The 20776-nt window shown below is 29.4% G+C and overlaps 3 protein-coding genes across 3 annotated transcripts; 1 reads left to right on the plus strand and 2 right to left on the minus strand.

The window, feature by feature from the left end:
- Window positions 1-4599: 4599 nt before the first annotated feature.
- LOC123300930 (larval cuticle protein LCP-17-like) lies at window positions 4600-5530 on the minus strand. Its single transcript, XM_044883610.1, has 3 exons — window positions 5448-5530; window positions 4946-5179; window positions 4600-4883 (listed from the first exon to the last, which is right to left on the minus strand). The coding sequence occupies exons 1-3, from the start codon at window positions 5457-5459 to the stop codon at window positions 4743-4745; spliced, it is 387 nt and encodes a 128-aa protein (XP_044739545.1). The 5' UTR covers window positions 5460-5530; the 3' UTR covers window positions 4600-4742.
- A 3445-nt stretch (window positions 5531-8975) lies between these two features.
- Window positions 8976-9963, minus strand: LOC123300931 (larval cuticle protein LCP-17-like). The gene is made up of 3 exons (XM_044883611.1): window positions 9878-9963; window positions 9365-9598; window positions 8976-9302 (listed from the first exon to the last, which is right to left on the minus strand). The coding sequence occupies exons 1-3, from the start codon at window positions 9887-9889 to the stop codon at window positions 9162-9164; spliced, it is 387 nt and encodes a 128-aa protein (XP_044739546.1). The 5' UTR covers window positions 9890-9963; the 3' UTR covers window positions 8976-9161.
- A 9139-nt stretch (window positions 9964-19102) lies between these two features.
- LOC123300932 (larval cuticle protein LCP-17-like) lies at window positions 19103-20433 on the plus strand. The gene is made up of 3 exons (XM_044883613.1): window positions 19103-19189; window positions 19315-19542; window positions 20195-20433. The coding sequence occupies exons 1-3, from the start codon at window positions 19178-19180 to the stop codon at window positions 20333-20335; spliced, it is 381 nt and encodes a 126-aa protein (XP_044739548.1). The 5' UTR covers window positions 19103-19177; the 3' UTR covers window positions 20336-20433.
- The last annotated feature ends 343 nt before the right edge of the window (window positions 20434-20776 follow it).

Below are 20776 nucleotides of genomic sequence, written 5' to 3' on the forward strand. Positions count from 1 at the left end.
CATAATTGTAGGAGACGCCGTACCTGGAATCACTTTCCATCAGTGGAAAATCCTAATCGTGGTTTGTTCACCAAAAGTTAAATCAATCTTACTGGATTTTGCCTTTGACTGAACTTGTGCCTGTTTCAATTTATTTTGCGCGCTTTTAGCACGTTTTGTACCATTTGGCACATTTTTATGAAAACATTTACATATTATATTTCTTCGTGCTTTTCGGTGAAAATTCGGTGTCATTTTATGAAGCCAATGAATTGCGTTTTCTCTTCCATAATCACGCAGTGTTTGTCAATTTATTTTTAACCACCAAAACAAAAAGGGGGAGTCCTATAAATTTGACCTCTATGTGTTTGTGTCAGTCTGTGGCATCGTAGCTCCTAAATTAATCGATTTTGACTTCTTGTTTTATCTGAAAGGTAATTTAATAGAGAATGTTCTTAGCTGTTGTTTCAGAAAATCGGTTCAGTTTGGAGAGAGCTACACGGAATTTGTTGGTGACTTTCTAAAATTGTAAAATTTCACTTGTTCTGGTATTCAAATCTGTCAGGAATTTTTCCAACAGTCTACCATTTTATTGCTCATGTTTTTCTATTATTTGGTTATATTTTCCCATTATATTCTTCCCACATACCAATTTTTTTGTGTTTTCAGTTTGTGTAAATATTTTCGAAATATTTTTTTTTATCTCAGTAACGTTGAGATGGAGAAACCAGCTTCAAAGACAGGGGTTTAAGTAGGTACAATATATACAATTGAAACGTTCGATTCTTATTTTCATCTTAATTGATCACATTTTCATTTTAAAATTTCATACTTTTTTTTTGAATATATTTTTTTACAATAATTATCTTTGATCACCATTGTGTCGCTCTATAAGTCATTACAAGGGAATTATTATTAATAATCTGACATGACACACAGACACAGAGAGTGAAGAGTAATCTTTATTTAATGAGGTTTTTTTTTCATAAAAATCTGTCAAGGTATAAATAGATTCACCAAACGAGAGATATCTAGGTCGTTTATAAGCAATCAATATTTTTATATTTTTATATAGTGGACATGTTTTTAGATAAAAATTGTCGCTAGTTATACGCTATTGTAATCATGATTTTTCATATTTCTAACACGCGAATAATGTTGAGTTTGTAGACCACAAGCCGAGATTACGTCACCGTTGAAACCTTGTATATGTGTTCTTTATGCCTTGTTAGATAACTTCTTCTTTTATTTTAATGAGATTTTAATTTAAATGGTAAAAGTCTGTTTTTTTATTATACTCACAGGAAGATCATCGTATAACAAAAAGAAAAAAAATTTCACTAAAAAAGTTCGGTGTTGACCAACAATCTGAAAGACAATGCCCAGCTGCCGAGATTTTCCTCATCTAAGAAGATAACCTACAGGATATGAAAAGCATGTACATACATTTTCGAAAGTTCTAAAGCTTTCTTTCCATTCTCTGCTTACGAGCTTGTGCTTTTTTGGAAATATTTTGAAACTAATTACAAATTTTGAAAAACCAAAAATAGATTTTTAGGTTCCAAAAATACATACACACTGTTCAAACATATAACCCTCGCTGCCGTCGGGGGTTGTGATTAACATAATATTACGCTATCAAGTGACTAACCTCAACTTTTTTTCTTCGAATAATATATATTTGGTATTATTTTTCAATAAATTGGTACACCATAAATATCAGTCTTTGTACCATTTCGTTCGTCAATAATTAATCGTTAGTCACATCAATTCTTTCCACTATTCAATACATAAAATGTTGTGACATTTGATAAATGAACGTCTACATATGTCACATAAAGGTACCATCGCTTCGTAGAGTTAGCTAGCTCTAATATCGTAGAGATCTTATTGAAAGAAGAACGTACCTCATTCATATGGGTACCGATATTATTAGATATTCAGGTGGAGAATTTATGGATAGATTTTATACGTGACTTGTGTATATTTCTTTGCATCGACTTGAATAAAATAATCATAAATAACTTTTAGTTAAGGAGCTGACATGACGATAAAACTTTGCTTTTGTTTCCACCATACTTGAGTGCTTCTATCTAGCATTTTCGATGTATTCGGTTTAAGGCTCCTGGAAGAGGTTATATTAAAAAAATTATTTGACCTCCTAGCTAGATGTTATTGTGACCAAATAAACCTATAATTACGTAGTCAGACAAAAAATTGAATTTCAAACTTTTCCAGAAGTCAGCTTTTCAGCAATGTTATTTAGCCCCGAAAAGGAATTAAAGCTAAATTGAATGTTTAACACCTAGTTTAGCATCTATAGTTAGGAGGTCTGTCAAAATTTTATAATTTAATCCCTTGCAGCAGCCGAAAACTAATAAATATCTCGAAAACACCAGGTTTTAACAACTAGGTGTTGGAGAGACAAAAGTCTTATCGAAGTCCATCAACCCAACAAGACTCGGACGATAAGGATTTTTACTAAAGTATGCATTTCAGCTCCTTAACTATAAGGGAACATTTTTAAAATGAGAACTGAGAACTCCTTTTTTTTAAATTTAGTTTTCGAAAGAGAAATTATTATTCGAAAATTGGAACAAAAGAGCTAAGTAGTTTGTTCAAATACGTATTGAGAATATTAGCAAAACAAAGAAAAAAAATCAAAACGAATGTCTACAAAAGTTTGTAGTAAGGTTTTAAAGACAAACTCAATTATGATTTTGATTTTGACTACGGAACTTTCCCAAATTAAACATGTAAATGGCTTAGAAAAAAGTTAAGTAGGTAAAAAACTCTTAAGTGCATTTCAGGGCGTCAACTAACCAGTCCTAGTCTCCTCATTTTTATGTTGATAAAATTATGGCTTCCTGGATTTAAACGCTTGCACACCCCCCAAATTGGTCTCCCAAATTGATCTAATTGGTTTAAAATTTATCTGACAATAGAAAAAAACCTAAACAAACTGCCATTTGGTAGTATTGACTACCCGAATCCTGTTCCCACCGTTTTATGTATATACTACCTTGATACCCGCCCACTTCGCTGAATTTAAAAGTAAAGACCACCGCCTTATACCCTTCACCTCTGTTGCTCTCGCATATCCCTCTTCCATAACACTCGAAGTAGGAGTAGGGATTGTTTTACACAGGTAAAATATATGTACATATTTCAATTAAAATTTTTTTAAAGTGTTATGAAGTCTTGATTTATTGAGTGTATCAGAACAGGTAGCCTATGAATTGTACTTTGTTCACCATTTTTTAAGAAATCTTTACTTTATAGCTTAAAATAATGCTTATAAATGGCGTAGTGAAATGTCATGGACTAAATTTAATTAATTAATTTTTATAAAATGTATCTTTATAAATTATAACTCATGTGTTAGTTTGATGTATGAGCTATATTGTTGTGCAGTTTTATTTATGTCCATTCCCTGGTATAAGTATAGCAAACAAACAAACATCCTTAGTTTCACATTTATAATATATAGGATAAGGACTTCATATGTGACATGAAAAGTTAAAAATTCCATTTCAATAGAAAATTTTAATAATAAGAAGCATCTAATTAGAGGGAAATACGACTTTAGTTACAAATCTCTGCTAAAATTTAGTAATGAATTCTTACAATAAATACCCAAAATACAAATAAATAGATTAAAAAAATATTGGTTTATAATCAAATGAGAAACATAGAAGCGGTAAAACATTGAATTAGCATAATGTAAAAGTATTTTTTCCTCTCTTTTAAATATTTAGTCAAAAATTCAAACGACTAACCAGACTTGGGAAATAAAGAAAACGAAGTCAATTAACCAGAATGTATATGTTATATAACTTATAATGAAGTAGGTATTTGGTTAGTTAATGAAAGGTTTAAGAAGGTTTACTATAAATATAATCAGACAGATAAAATTGTTTGGAAAAAACAGGTAGAATCCTTCATTTTCTCTTTCATTTATGTATCCATTTCACGTATACTGTTTACCCTAAATCTATTCAACAAAAAATTCACTCATTTATTTATTACTGTTAACATTTGTCGATAACGAAGTAAGTATATTATATACAAAATATATATTTGGTTAGATCGTAATAGACTGGTATATTTAGCCTGGAAACTTGGGCTGGACTCTGAAATGGACATAGTATATGAAATACACATAGTATATTAAGTTTAGTCCCAAGTTTGTGACGCTTATATATTATTTGTGAGGAAGAGTCAATTATCTTTCTATTATAATAAAAAAAAGCAGATATTCGTCAATTTTCAGGAGGCGAAGCAATTAAAAATTTTCTGGTTCCATAACTAAAAATGAGCATTTCTCTTAATATTCCTTTAGTCCAAAGAAAGCCTTCTTATCTTGAGAGGATAACTTTTCATTAAAAAATCGTTCTTTTTAAAATCACTAAAACTTTGATAGATAACATTTTTTCGAAAAGTGAAAACAATTGGCAGAAATTTAAAAAAAAAATTTTTTTCAACAAAAGTTTTAAGCATAATACTGGAATTATTTGGTTTTAAACTGCTTTCTTCAAAAGTTCGGTTTAAGGAAGTTCGGTTTAAAAAAAAATCCCTTGTTTTAAAAAAAATTGAAAAATATATTTAATAACAAAAAAAAAAACTCAAATACTATTTATACATTAATTACTCCATTTTGTTTTTACAGATGGTGATGTGTAAATAAATTACTTATGCGTGTTTGTGTATGTGTGTAAGTCTTAATCAATTTCCAAAGTCAAATCAATAATCAATCAATCAAATTATTGTCGTAGTTTTGCGGCTTGTCTAGCGGTATATTCAAGACTACGGATGATGTATTCTGGTACTTCAGGTCCTACTGGTAATACTGGACTTTCTGGGTGGTATCCAAATTCATCAGCTGTGTAGCTGAGTGCTACTTCCTGTAAAATAAGTAAAATATTAATTTCAAATAAAAAATTATCAAAACAAAATGATTTCTTACTTGGCCTTCTGGACTTTTGTGGTATGTACGTCCACGGATGACAAAGGCTTCAGCTTCAGTACCTGCATTCTTTAATACACCTTCAGCTTCAGCGGAGATACCATTACCAGTTTCGTATTGGTATCTGAAATTACCATTGTTATCAATTACGTATTGTTGATGTAAAACTGGGACTGGTTCGTAGCCTGTAAGTTTATCGGCTAATGCAACTGCTAAGCAGGCGAATACAACAATCTGTGAAATTAAAATTTACATTTAACCTTTTGTGTATTATTTAAATACCATTTGTACTGTGTTAGTTGTTGCAATTCTGATTTAGAAATAATTCATGATGATGAACTAAAGCTGACAAAAATGAATCATTCTATTAATTCCTGGAGGTAATCTTTTTCCAGTATATACTTAATGACAATAAAATCGAAATGAGTTAAACTTTTTGAACAATTTCATATCATGAATCAGAGATGATTAAATTTAACACTAATAAACACTTTACACTTACGGCGAATTTCATTTTGATTTTGGAAGTTGTCAAGTTACACTTAACGATTAAAGATTGATAATAACTTACTTTTTCATTACATCCGCTATTTATAGTAAAAATTTACTTTAATAGGACTTGATCGACTATTTGAAAACTAGTTTATTTTTAAGTTTTTTCTAAATGCCAACTTTTAAAATAATTTAAAAAAAAACTTTAAATTAATTCGTGTGGGTATTTGATTCTTCAACTTTTTTATAACATTCAATCAAATGAGTCTTTGATTTAGATTTATCTATTAAGGTACTGGAACTATACAGACCCACTTAAATTCTAAGCTCCATAAATTCTCTAAATTAAATATTTTTTCCAAAAAATTTCCTGGAGTAAATAAATTACTTATTCACTGGTTATACAAACATAAACTTGCCATATTTAAGGATGTATGAGCGTGTATGATCAAGTAATTTCAGGTAAACAAATACAAAAAAATTAAAAAAACATAGTTTTTCAATTTTGGTACTGAATTATACTATTATAACTTGACGATAAGACGAAAAGTACAAATGCAATTTCTTCGATTTCTGGCGTAATTTTCAAAATATTGAGAATTTTCTTTACTATTCTTCTTTCGATATTTCGAAAATGTAGGCAGATATTTTATTATTATAATTCGTCTACGAAGAATTTTATTATTTAAGTTATAATAAAATTCATCATCGAAGTTGAAAATAAGAAAATAATTTCAACCTTAATTTTACTCTGCTCGTAAATCTCTTAATTTCCTCTCATTTGGATGGAGATCCTTAGTTTTTTTCCTATGCCATTGTTTGTATGTTTACTTTCTATTAAAAAGTTTTTTTATATTTGTTTTCATTCGTTCCAGGTGAAAATTATCAAAAACTTTCAAAATATGTTGTGTTTAGAGATATCTCCATAAGAGCAATGTATTTTATATCGATTTTTAATGGTTTTTTTATTAAAAATTTTCATAGATATCAAAGTTGAAATTTTAACCACATATTCTATGGGTAAAAGTCTACCCATAAACAAATTTGAGCCTTTTAATCAAACATTGTTGACATATTCATACATGCTTAAGTAGTTCCATACCTGAAAAAAAAACTAAATTCAAAAAAACAGGTGAAGGACTATCTTAAGAATATAGTTTTCCAAGGAAGTCCGTTACATATATTTAGAAAAAAAAGTAGGTCAATTATCATTTGATTTACATTTTTATTAACAATTTAATCATTGAAAATATAAACTTTTTGAAAATTGTAAAAAAGTAGCTGTGGCCATCTTAGGTCTATCATAAATCAAAATTCCTACAAACATAATTTTTTTCTTAAATCAAAAATATGGCACATGAAAGATCTATCAAATTAATTTATAACAAAGTATAAGGAAAAATTAGTTTAACCAGTTATTTGTTTTCAGTCATAATTTGATTGATTGGATGGTAATCAAATAGGGGAAAGAGTGGCTTGTTTTGACGGGGGTAGGTATTAACAGCCTTCTAGCCACTTAACTACAGGACAAAGTACTAATTTCAAGTTTTTAACTTTGGGCGATGCTAACGAACTGTCAGCTGCCGTATTGTGTGGTTGTGGCACATGGGTGCCAAATTACAGGTAAACGAATATTTTTACTTCGTGTTTTTCTTTTATTTGAGTTTTAATTGATATACTTATGTGATTGAGAACTCATGTATATCTAATACTTATTAAAAGGAGAATTACATCTACATGTTGTTTTGTTACATCTACCTATTTTTATAGAATGAGGATTTTCAAACGCCAAACAACTAGGATCATCACTACTAACAGATGTGTATTAGTTAGCGGTAAAAAAGGCGCTAAATTCTAATCGAAAATGGGGGGATATTGCAACAGAATTCAATATTTGCCACGTAACACTTTTTAATTGCGTCAAAAAGACAAAAACTGGCTTTAAATACAAGGTAGGGTTTAATAAACCGAAACTGATTTTCATAGAACAACAAGAACGTTCAATTGCCGAATATTTAAAAAAGAGTGCCTCTATTTACTTAGGATTGCTTCCAGAAAAATATTTATCTGTAGCTTAAAAAGCAGCGGTTGATCTTAACATTCCCATTTTGGAGCGTTGGCCATCAAACAAAAAAAATGTGCCGAACTGCCAGTTTGAACCGATGCACCTCTTTCAATCGTACCAATGTTCATTCATTTTTTGAAAAGGATATATGGATGAAACCGACATCACCACAAGCCGAAATAGATCGTATTACAGAAAGGACTTAAGCAAGTTGGTTTTTTGATATCTGGTGAAAGAGGCACTTTGATCACTCTGCGGATGCGGTAAATGCAATTGGCAACACTATTTACAATTCTGCACTTAACAATATAGCGAACCGCGCGAGCATCACAAAATGTTCCGCCTATTAAGCCAGATATCTCTTTAACGAGTGAAAGAAAGGCAAGTTTACCGCCTGGATTAATCTGTAATACCACTGAAAAATAATTACCCGATATAGAAATTTTATCTGATATAAATTTATGATATTAAAGATTAATATAGTTTTATGTTTTAGATAAATTATTGTTTAAAACAGCAAACTAAATGTTAATTATTACTTATTATTGTTGTTCACATTTAATTATGCACACAATATTTACATCATGGTCTTTCGACTAATTTTGATATATAATATGTTACATTCAATCGTAAACTAAATTGACAAATGTCTTGTCTAGCAATCTTAATTAAAGAGAATTGAAAAAAATGTGAACAACAATAATAAGTAATAATAATAAATAAGGTGGATAAACAAAGTAAAAAATTCATTGAGTTGAAAAAATTGCATTCGTGTCTAGAACTCGAATAGCCTAATTGGTAGGGCGCTTGACATGAATCCAAGAAGTCCGGGTTCGAGTCCTGGTTCGAGTGTATTTTTTTCAATTCTCTTTAATTTAAATGTTAATTCTTAATCCTTCATTTTTAACATTTTCCCCTAACTCGGGGTAAGTATTAACCGCTGACTTTTTTTTTATAAAAGTGCTTCGTTCTGAAATTTTATAGAGTCGGGCTATAGACAAACCATTTTTTTGAGTTTCGGATTCGAATTCGACGGCTTGGAAGTGATAATTATCTTTCTATTATAATGAGAAAAAGGCAGATATTAGTTAAGTTTCAGGAGGCGAGGCCATAAAAAAATTTCTTGTTCCATAATTCAAAAGGAGCATCTCTCTTTATTATTTTCTAGTCCAAAGCTAGCCTTCTTATCTATAGGGGATGACTTTTAATTAAAAATCGTTCTTTAAAAAATCACTAAAAATTTGATGGAAAGCATTTTTTCGAAAAGTGAATACATATGGCAGAAATGATTGTTCAAAATTGTATAAGACTATATTTTTAAAATATCTATGATTTTAAGTTGGAATGAATTCGTTTTTAAATTTGTTTTTCCAACAAAATGTTAAAACACAATACTGAAATTATTTGGTGTTAAACTGCTTTTTTTAGAGACGGGATGTTTGTGGAGGTTAGTTTAAAAAAAAAATTAAAACCTTGTTTTAAAAAAAATTGAAAACGATATTTAATAACAAAAAAGAAAACTCAAATACTATTTATACATTAATTACTCCATTTTGTTTTTACAGATGGTGATGTGTAAATAAATTACTTATGCGTGTTTGTGTATGTGTGTAAGTCTTAATCAATTTCCAAAGTCAAATCAATAATCAATCAATCAAATTATTGTCGTAGTTTTGCGGCTTGTCTTGCGGTATATTCAAGACTACGGATGATGTATTCTGGTACTTCAGGTCCTACTGGTAATACTGGACTTTCTGGGTGGTATCCAAATTCATCAGCTGTGTAGCTGAGTGCTACTTCCTGTAAAATAAGCAAAATATTAATTTCCATAAAAAAATTATCAAAACAATATGATTTCTTACTTGGCCTTCTGGACTTTTGTGGTATGTACGTCCACGGATGACAAAGGCTTCAGCTTCAGTACCTGCATTCTTTAATACACCTTCAGCTTCAGCGGAGATACCATTACCAGTTTCGTATTGGTATCTGAAATTACCATTGTTATCAATTACGTATTGTTGATGTAAAACTGGGACTGGTTCGTAGCCTGTAAGTTTATCGGCTAATGCAACTGCTAAGCAGGCGAATACAACAATCTGTGAAATTAAAATTTGCAATTAACCTTTTGTATATAGTAATAAAACCACTTGTATTGTGTTAGTTGTTGCAATTCTGATTTTGAAATAATTCATGATGATGAACTAAAGCTGACAAAAATGTATCATTCTATTAGTTCCTGGAGGTAATCTTTTTCCAGTATATACTTAATGACAATAAAATCGAAATGAATTAAGCTTTTTGAACAATTTCATTCCATGAATCAATTCATAATCAGAGATGATTAAATTTAACACAAATAAACACTTTACACTTACGGCGAATTTCATTTTGATTTTGGAAGTTGTCAAGTTACACTTAACGATTAAAGATTGATAATAATTCACTTTTTCATTACATCCGCTATTTATAGTAAAAATTTACTTTAATAGGACTTGATCGACTCTTTGAAAACTAGTTTATTTTAAGTTTTTTTCTAAATGCCAACTTTTAAAATTATTTAAAAAAAAACTTTAAATGAATTCGTGTGGGTATTTGATTCTTCAACTTTTTTATTACATTCAATCAAATTTGTCGTTGATTTAGATTTATCATTAAGGTACTGGAACTATGTTAGACCCACTTAAATTCCAAACGCCATAAATTCTCGAAATAAAATATTTTTTCCAAAGAATTTCCTTGTGTAAATAAATTACTGGTATTACAAATATAATATTCTAAATTACTGGTATTACAAATAGTCATATTTAAGGAGGTAAGAGCGTTTATGATTAAATTATTTCAGTAAACAAAAAAAAAGAATATTTTTGAATTATGTAAATACAATTTTTCGATATCTGGTGTAATTTTCAAAATATTGAAAATTGTAAATTTTCTTTACTATTCTTCTTTCGATATTTCGAAAACCTAGGCAGATATTGAAAAAAAATTATTATTATTTTTCGTCTACGAAGAATTTTATTATGAAGATATAATAAAATTCATCATCAAAGTTGAAAATACGATAAAAATAATTTCAATCTTAAATCTACCCTGCTTGTACAGCCTATATTTGGATGGTGACCCTTAGTTTTTTTTTAATGACATTGCTTTTAAGTTTACTTTTTATTAAAAAGTTTCTGTATGTTTTCATTCGTTCTACGTGAATTTTATCAAAAACTTTCAAAATATGTTGTTTTTTGAGATATCTCCATAAGAGCAATGTATTTTATATCGATTTTCAATGTTTTTTTTTCTTAAAAATTTGCATTGATGCCTAAGCTAAAATTTTAACCACTCATTCTTTGATTAATAATAAGAATAATAAAACAAAAGAGGGGTACTGCAAGTGGGCCCCTAGCAACTAAACCAAGAGTCCTGTGTGCCCTCCTTGAGAACGACTTGCCACTCGAAGACGAGGCATCTTCGTTTTGATTTTGGAAGACGCACGTATCGGGCCATCATACGAAACCTTATTCATTTGTAATTAATTCCTGGTAAAAAGGTAATTACCAAATAAAAAACACAAACTTTCCTTTCATTCTATGTCCAAAAGTTTTGGTAAGAATTTAGTTTTTGAATTTTTTCCCTTAATTATTCTCATTATATTAACATTAACATTAAGTTATAAAATATGCATTAACTTTGTTATTCACTGAAAACTGTGTGGTTACTTATTTGTCTGTGATAGTTTTTACGCATGCCCACGAAATATGAAATAAATTAATCATTGATTACATATTTTTATAAAATGTGGGCTATCATTGGAACCAGACCATCATTGGTTCCATTACCTTACTTAATAGCAACTGAAAGAATTGAAAAGTACATTGACTTTATGAAATTTCAAGGATACTATCGAGTTTTCCAATTGGGACATAAAAATTTGTTTTTTAATACAAACACATTCTGAACGTTTTTCATGATCTGTTAACGTCAAAATCTCAGTCAAAGTGAACATTTTAACAATGGAGAATTTCACGAAGGAGCAATGTTTTCAAATTATTAAAGATTGTAAAAAAATTACAAGCCTTTTCGATTTATGGCCGTTGATTTCTTATAGAGAGTCCATACGGTAAGTCGTTGGTTTATGTCAACAAGCCAACATCTTAACAGGAGCTTAGGGATAATCCGGATGATATATATTTGAAAAAAGGGGCGATAGAATAGATCGCTGTAAACGGTGTTCGCGGTGGTCGTATTGTCAATTATTCTGTTTTATTTAAATAAAAAATTTGTATGTCTTTGTGGAGAAAATCTTTATAACGCGCGCTCATAATGATACGAAATTTCTTTGTTTTTGAAGTGAAAACTTTTTAGGCTCGTTGAGCACTTTTTTGGGTGAACAAAGTTCCCATGACTGACTATGTTTTTTTTTCGCCTGTCATAGTTTGATACTGAATAAAATTGAAGATTTAACTGTGGTACGAGAGTCGAATCAATGGGAAGCGAGTTTATTGATTTTCGTGTTTCGATAATTTTTATATGTCGTTCATTTTAAAAGAAAGTCATTAACTATCGAAGGGAATTTGTCAAAATTAAATTTTCAATTTTTGTTTTCCTTTCTATTGATTTTCGATTTTGCTAAAAGAAAGCCCTTGAAAATTTAATTCATATAATGGCAGAAAGTTTGGAATTGTCCAAAGGGCTGAAAAATCGTTTCGAAAATAGCCAAATTCCATTCCATTTTTTAATCACTTGAACAATTGCAAACTTGTTGCAATTGGTTTCTGTGTTTTGAATCGTCAATCGTCTTTCTTTTAATGCAATCGAAAATCGAAATAGGAAAATCGAAACAAAAAATTGTGAACTTATGTATAAATTCGGCACTCGAGCCACTGTTAAAACTTCCTTTCTTTATTATCAAAGTTATCTTTATCAATTTTCTTAATAGTTCTTAATAGACAAGAAAAAGTGATATTTCGCTTTATTAATAGGGCTTTTCATTTACAAAGTGATTCTTTTTATCAGACTATTTTCAATAAAGTAACGACATCTCTATATAGTATAAATGCGAAAGTAAGCATGTTTGTTTGTTTGTTACGCTTTCACGCTAAAACTTCACTTGGCTTCGTCACTTGGCATTACCATAAATTACAGATTTCTGTAAAAATAGTCAATATAAAATATTTCACGCCCATCTTTTCTGACATACTCAATGAATAATTACGACTATTACACATTTAAAAAAACAGAAAAACATACATACAATATTTTACCTGTGTAAAACAATCCTTACCATTATTTCAAGTGTTATAGAAAGGGGATAAGCGAAAGCAATCTTTATCAGTCTTTACTTTTAAACCTAGCGAAGCGGGAGGGTACCACTCTAGTATCTTATATTTTCTATACTTGTCAAAAAGCGCTGCTTGAAAAAGATAAAATATATTTAACTTTCTTAGGTTGAATAGTTTTTTGACAACTGTCCGAAACAAAAGCAAATCGATGAAAAGGTCTATGGGCTATACAATTTCCTAGGGAATAGATTATCAATTGTACTAAATGGGAGTTATTCCTCGATTTAAATTCTTACTTTAATATTTAAATTATACCATTAATATTAGTAAAATAATAAAATATATTTAATAAACGTATAAATTCAAGTTTTTTTGGAAAAAATTATTGGATTCTAATTATGTCTTTGAATTTCATCATATCAAAATTTGCACGCGGAGATCATTCAAAAAACTAGTTTTAAATTTAAATTAAGATAAATGTTAAATTATTTGATTAAATTATAAGGTTTATAAAAAGCATAAAACAAAAAATATCTTAAAAATGAATAGGAAATATAGAATCAAATATTAAAAATAATTGAATAAAATTGATATAATTAGTAAAAATTGACAAAAAATCATTCCAACATGGACATTGATCTTATCATTCGCAATGTTAGATTTCAAGAATAATTCATATTATCGTCAACTCCATGATGTGATTTTTCTATTAATACTAGGGTGAAATAAATTTTGTCAAAATTATACAAAAAATTCGGAAAAAATTTATTAGATAAAAATTTTAGTAATTTTAATTCCAGAAACCTCAAAATTTTTTTAGCAATCAGGCGATTTAAAAGTTAGTGGTATCGTGAACAAAGGAACAATGAACTTTTAGAATCTGTTCTAGAACAAAAACATCTAAGAAAAATATTGATTAGGTTTTATTGGCTGTCCACGAAGGACACACTTAGGCTATAGAGCCCATACTAAAGGTGACATACTATATATGTGTTTTATCACCTTTCCGCTGATAATTTCATTTATTAATTCTTCAATTTCAGAGGCTGAGTGCACCTCCTCCATGCATATACCATGCACTACACCAGCCCATCACAACTATTCATTAAATTAATTGGCATCTAAAGCATCTAAAAAATTTCACTGGTGTATTTTTTTTCTGCTCCTACTGCCAAATATTATCAAGTACGAAATAAATCTTCAGTCATGCAGTCAGAAACTTTTTTCCTTTTAACGCCGACTGGCGATCCTATTTGCAGTAATAATCTTTAACCTCAAAATAGAGATTAAAATTTTATCTGATGCGTGGTTATGGGTACTTTTGGCAATCGTTTTTGCTTTGAACCCTACCAGAAACTAAAGGATCAATTTCTCGGGAATGCCGAGTTTCACAGTCAGGGAAACTTGAATAAACAAAAGTTTTGCCTTATCATGAACTATCTATTTGCAAAATATAAGACGGTTAGGGTTTTACATAAACATAACAGCTTCTGTAGGCTTACTTAAAGACGTTCCCAAAAAAATGAGTATATATTTGAGACTGACAATTTAAATTTTGAGGGTGGATTCTTCCAGAACTTGGGAAAACGAAATTAAGAGTGAAATTTTTCGATATATACAAATAATTTTCTTTAAAGGAAAATATGTGCCATACTATTAACTAATGAATATTAATATTACAAAATAATCTTAAGAGGGCCCATTTGCCGCCAATGTTGATTAAAAAATATAAGATTACAAGGAAAAATAATTTTTTTTATAATAGTTTAAGTCTTTATCTTTCGTAGGTATAATGAAATTTTGATCAAACAAAAATTGTTAACATTTGTTGACAGTCTTACGAGAAAGTAACTTTTTTTTAACTTTTAACCCTACCAACTTTTCTTGAATGATACAACCAGTTATCGATTAGATGATGTAAAAACAAACTGAAAATTACTTTTTCGAAATATTCAGGCTTCTGTTTTTGCACGTAAATATATACTTTACCGTGAAATTTATTGAGCAATAAATAATAAACTGAAACAATAGTAGGGACTAGCTGGAAAATTAGTTCTTAAAGTAGCAAGTAAATACTTTGATTAAATACAATATTTGGTATACTTTTATTTTTAAGAAGTCAAATACTTATTTTAAGAAACCTACTTAAGAAAATAAGCCTTGTTATCTTTAAAAACACTTCAATATTTATAAGTTAAAATGCTTAGTAAGTATGCTTATAAAGAGATTTAATAAGAATGCATATACACGATTTATGGTCCGAAGAAAACGTGCTTTTTGCGATCGGTCTTACGTATATTTTTCTTCAGACAAAAATTTCACTTTTAAGTAAACGAACTAATAAAAAATATAGCTACAATAAATTATTAAATTATTTCTTTTTATTTATTTTTTGTTACTTTATATTATAAAACACTAAATACTTAATACACGACCGACGCCTTGTGGTTACTATTTTGTATACGGCGCCGCATAATTATAAAAAAATATTGATATAAAAACGCATAAATGAAAAAGGAAATAATTCATATGCTCTTAATAAAACCATTTATCATAATTAATTTCTTTAAAACACACAAAAAATATTAATAATCTATAATAAATCTGTCAAATTATTTTTTAAACTTAGGAACCATCTTCAAATTCAAGGTCCTTCTACAATCACAAAAATGTTTTAAGTAAAAAAAAAGTGGTTTTTTTAACATTTAAATTAAATATTTTATTTTAAGACAATTTATGTAAATTTTGATAAATTTATGTTTGGCCTTGAAGGAAAGTGTCTTCTTTATTAAAAAAAAGTACAACTGGTTAAAATAATTATTAATTATCATCATCACTTTTAATTTTAACAAAATTTACCTTTAGGGAACTCATTCATTTTTTATGGTGGTTCAGAAACAGAGGAAATAGTCGTGACTGAGTACTCAAAAACTTGCGGTTAGATTTTTTGTTTGAGCTCGACTATTGGTTAATGGACTGCTCGATTTTTTGAAATAGAAGTAACGGGGCGGTTTCTTTTCCCAACGTGTGGGTATTCGAAATTAGTGGCTTCAGAAAAAAATCTTTGGATACACAAAAAATGGTATATATAAAAACGCAATAAGACAGAAAGTACATTTTCAGGATTACTTAAGTTATTTTAGTACCATGAGTACTATTTTTTTGTCGTAACTCCAATATTTTGTCGTAAGAATCCAATATTTTCAATTAAAAAATTTAAAAAAAAAAAAAAAAATCAATTGACCATTGAGTAACCACGGTGTCTTCGACAATAGAAAAAGCACGGGAACTTTGACAATAATTCAATTCTAAATAATAAACTATCAAAGTGTGTCGAAAACTTTTTGTCTAGACCGCATTTGTCGAAGCGATAAGGATCGCAGTTCCCAAATAATAATTTTGATGGAGAACGGTTTAACGTCGTACGAACCACAGAACTCTTCTCGAAAATTACATTCGATTAAAATAAAATCTAGCTCGTAGCTCACTGTTAGCGGTAAACAGGCACTAATTTCTTGCGATCCAAGCCGATTAGAGTAAAGAATGGGCAAGAGAGTATGAAGGCGTGAACCAACAGCTTTTCAATATTTCGTTTGCCAGATTTTGTATACTCAAATCCGATTAGCATCTGGTCTATAACAGTTAGGAGCAAAGTTTATTTAGGTGTAATTTTATAAAAAGTAGTTCTGTTAGTTAAACAGTAAAATAAATTATTGAATAATACGGTCAATTTTTTCTATGCATTATTGACGTCAATTCTCCAGCGACAATGATTTAAAATTAAATTTTATGTAATGAATGTTACCAATTTTCCAAGATTAGAGCCAAGATTTTTCGATAAAGTTGATTAATAGTAAACTGTTAAAAATTGAACAAAAAGTTAATTTCGAACATAAATTATATTTAAACAGCGGCGATCTGTGTTATTCCTACACGGGTGTTATTGAATAAGAGATCAAATATAATTCAAGGAGATGGTAGTCTATGTCAAAGCAAGGATTTAGAAATATGGAACACCCCTTGAAGGTATTTTTCAGAGAAACTTAATTGTTGTTTATAATTTTGCTGTATATTCAACAGCTCATAGACATGGAATACTTTGGCTAAGTTACGATTTTTTACGATAGCAAAATTTGACAATTGATTTTTAAAGAACCTTAAATTTGACAAGTGAAAACAAACAATTGACTCAATTAATTGTTGAAATTGTAAGTAAATACAAAATATCCACTCGTAGATAGACCCTATTCATATCTGATATTCCCATATAATACATAATATAAAAATTGGACCTAATTCTCGTAGGAAAACAGCGATGTTTATAAAAAAATGTTTCAAACAAAAGTTTGGGTCCTACGGATCCAAGGCACAATTCACCTATGTTGCTCATTTACGAACTTTGCCTCACTTTTTACGTCCTGAGCACGCTATAACAATTTCAGCGTAATATCTCATTTCGTTTATGAGTTATCGTGCCCACAGACTGACGGACAGGCGGACAGAGGGACGGACAACTGGAAATGGACTTATTAAGTGATTCTATAAACACCTATACCAAAATTTTGTTCAGAGCATCAATATTTTTAAGCGTTACAATCTTGGAACTAAATTTAATATACTATGATATATTTCATATAGACATGGTATAAAAATAAATACTCGGATGATACTTTTTTTTTTCTTCACACACAATTTTAATAATTTTTTGGCTCATTATTTGTAAAACTTAAATAAATAAAAAAATTAGAAATAATTTAAGAAAACAAGCTTTATCACAATATTCTTCATTGATTTGTAAATAAAATCAATCGATTTAAGAAACTGGTTAAGTAAAACAATTATTTTAAAAAATTTCTCATTTTCTTAGGGACATAAGCAATTATCATAGCCCGATATTAATCAATTAATCTATAAATGCTCAAAAAACATATTTTGAATAAAATTTAACCTTTACCATGAGTACCTCAGGTAATCAGTCAAATACAAGACTTTGTTTTAAATTGTATCTTTGGGTATCTTAGGTTTAGCGGACCTTAATCTAGGTACCTGCGAAACAAAAAACCCTCAATAACAAGTGATATTCACAAAATTTAAAAAACTCCCGACAAATGGTTCGGCTGCGGAACCCTAAGCTGACATTTGAAACGTATTTAAGAACACTCTCCATTAAATTACCTTTTTCCTTAGAGGCTTCTCCAAACTGAACCGATTTTGAGGATCAAAATCTATTTTTTCGTTGTTTCGGGTACGGACAGACACACACATAGCGGTCAATCTCATAACATCCTTTTTTGGTTCGGGGGTAAAAACAATTTACATTTTTGTCTCCTATTCTAAAATTTTATAGCATATTATTTCTTTTTTTTTACAATTTCGGAGGACCTTATTAAGACTTAAGAAAAAAAATGTGAAATCCCTTAGAACTCTTTAATAAGACGCAACTAAAGCCTAATAAGCTCTTAACTGCATGCTGAACATAAAAAATCCTCATGTTGGACATAAAAAGAAACATTTGGATTCCCATGATGGTCTTGGGTTGAGGTTATAAATCGTAGGCAATTTGTGATGTCAACTACAAAAAATCACTAAAAAAACAAGGGCTTTCTACCTTTGATATCAAATTGCAGTTTAATCTAGGGTACTTACCGAACATGAACGCGAAATCTAAACTTAATCGATCGTTTACAAGTATGATATTTTGAAAATGGACCCTCTCAGGACTATCTTAGGCGCAGGTACCTTATTCTTTATTGATGGACTAAAGAGAATTAATCAAGTGCTCCTTAGAACGATTGATTAAGGGCGACTTTTATCGATAGTATAAACAACGCACAAAATTCAGCTTGTGTAACAAAAAGAAATCGTGATATTATTATTTTTCGAAGTAAATGAATGCTTTTAATGTTTTTTTTTTTTTTTTTTTTTTTTTTTTTTTTTTGAGGAATTCTATCAATTGTTATGTGCGGAGTCCAGATTAGAGTCCCAACTCATTTGTGAGTTAGGGACAACTCTATATAGACTTTTCAATATTTGCGTCTAATTGAAGAAAATAATGCTCGAAATTTAGAATGTATGGAAAACTTTTGTCTCTTAACTACGTTTGAATTTTTTTTCTCTATTGGGGCTGTAAAATTTTAAACCGGAATTTAAGCCATACGAAATATTTTTCTAAAAAATTGCTAAAATATTTAGTAAAGAACGTGTATCTACAAATTTGCGATTTTTTTCAATAACTGAATGTCCTCTAAAACTAGTTTTGACAATAGATAGGTAGATGATTTTGATGCAAGTAAAAAAAATTGAATTTTAATTTTTTGTATAAATAGGAGAATTCCTAAGAAATAATTATCAAACTTAATTTTGTTATCTTGTGATTAACAACACACAAACACCCAAATCAAAATGAAATTCGTTGTAAGTGTTATCAATTGTTTATATAAAAAACGGGCGGATAATTATTATACCTTCGTTTAAAATAATTATTTATTTTCGTTTAAAATAATTAGTGCATTTCTTTAATAATCAAAATTTCCTTCTAGATTGTATCACTCGCCATCCTTTCAGTGGCTTTTGCCGCTTCAGTCAGCGAACAAGACGTACCAATTGTACGTGAAGCTTTCCAAATTGAAGGAGGAAACTTCAAATACGGATACGAAAGTGGAAACGGTATTGTACAAAAAACAAAAGGTACCTTGAAAAACGCAGGAACTGAACAAGAAGCACAAGAAATCCAAGGATCAATCTCATACACCAGCCCTGAAGGAGTAGTAAGTATTCATTTAACATTAATATTTTGATTAACTATCGTAGTATTTATAAAACGTTCTTTAAAACGATTAAGTGCGCATCTATAACTTATGGTTCCGCACCTATAACGGGAAAATGGATACTAAATACCAGCTAGAATAATAAATTATGATGGGTTGTTTAAAAAAAACAGTTGATTATCCTTTGAAAACTTTATCACAACAGTAGTATACGTTATACAATTTTGGCACAGAGTCTCATCAAATACAGCCTATTTTCTTCACCCGAAACTTCAAAATCGTAAAAATTAGCAACACAAAGCTTTGCGCCACAAATAATTTAATTTAAAAACTATCAACTAAACTGTAGCTTTAATGGGATTGTAACAATTTTTCATGGATTTATTTTGAAACTGTAACTGACTGACTATTCAAACATAAGTTGGTTTTAATTCTTACACCAGTTTTTTGAAGAAGTTTAGTAATCCTCTGATAGATAGAAGTAATTTTGCTATTTGAACAGTTTTCACAATTTTACTCAGCTCTTGATTAGTTGGAAATGTTAACCATTAGGCCTTTGTTTGCGAACTCGGTATATTGCTCAATAGTCTTTCGTATGACTTTTTCAAATAATAAACAATTTTTTCACAATTCTTTTTTATTTATTTTACAGCCAGTCAACCTAGCTTATGTTGCCAACGAAAATGGATACCAACCATCAGGTGATGTACTCCCAGTACCACCACAAATCCCAGAATTGATCCTCCGTGCTCTCGAATGGGCCCGTACTCACCCAGCACCAGAATCTAAATAAATTATTGTTGATTAATTAAAATAAGAAAATCTTGTTGTTGTTGCGTTAAATGTTTTTACACACACACATACACACATACACACACACATACACACACACACAACACAACACTTGTACAAATTACACACATATTTATTAGGATACTTAAAAAATATGGCACCTACTCTATTACACAGAAAACACAACACTTAAATACTTGAAACACTTTATACACAAATTACACTGAAACCGGATTATACACTTGTTTATGTCGAAAAGGAAAAATGTCTTATTTTTAAAATGTTTTTTCTTTATGTTTTTTTAGTTATTATTTCTTTTTATAAAACAAATAAATTTTAGCAAATTAATTTTTTGATTTTTTTTTTTTTATATTTTACATCTCCTTATCCTTACTTATCCTTTAATAAATTCAAAATAATATATTGGTAAGTACAAAGTGAA

The sequence above is a fragment of the Chrysoperla carnea genome, chromosome 5 (genome assembly GCF_905475395.1).
Source record: "Chrysoperla carnea chromosome 5, inChrCarn1.1, whole genome shotgun sequence".
In the NCBI taxonomy this organism is placed as follows: Eukaryota; Metazoa; Arthropoda; class Insecta; order Neuroptera; family Chrysopidae; genus Chrysoperla; species Chrysoperla carnea.

Excerpts from the sequence above, each read along its gene's own strand:
- LOC123300931 (XM_044883611.1), bottom strand. Across the intron at positions 9,303-9,364 it reads ACAAAAGTCCAGAAGGCCAA|GAAGTAGCACTCAGCTACAC; the intron begins GTAAGAAATCAT and ends CTTATTTTACAG.
- LOC123300932 (XM_044883613.1), top strand. Across the intron at positions 19,543-20,194 it reads ACACCAGCCCTGAAGGAGTA|CCAGTCAACCTAGCTTATGT; the intron begins GTAAGTATTCAT and ends TTTATTTTACAG.
- LOC123300930 (XM_044883610.1), bottom strand. Across the intron at positions 4,884-4,945 it reads ACAAAAGTCCAGAAGGCCAA|GAAGTAGCACTCAGCTACAC; the intron begins GTAAGAAATCAT and ends CTTATTTTACAG.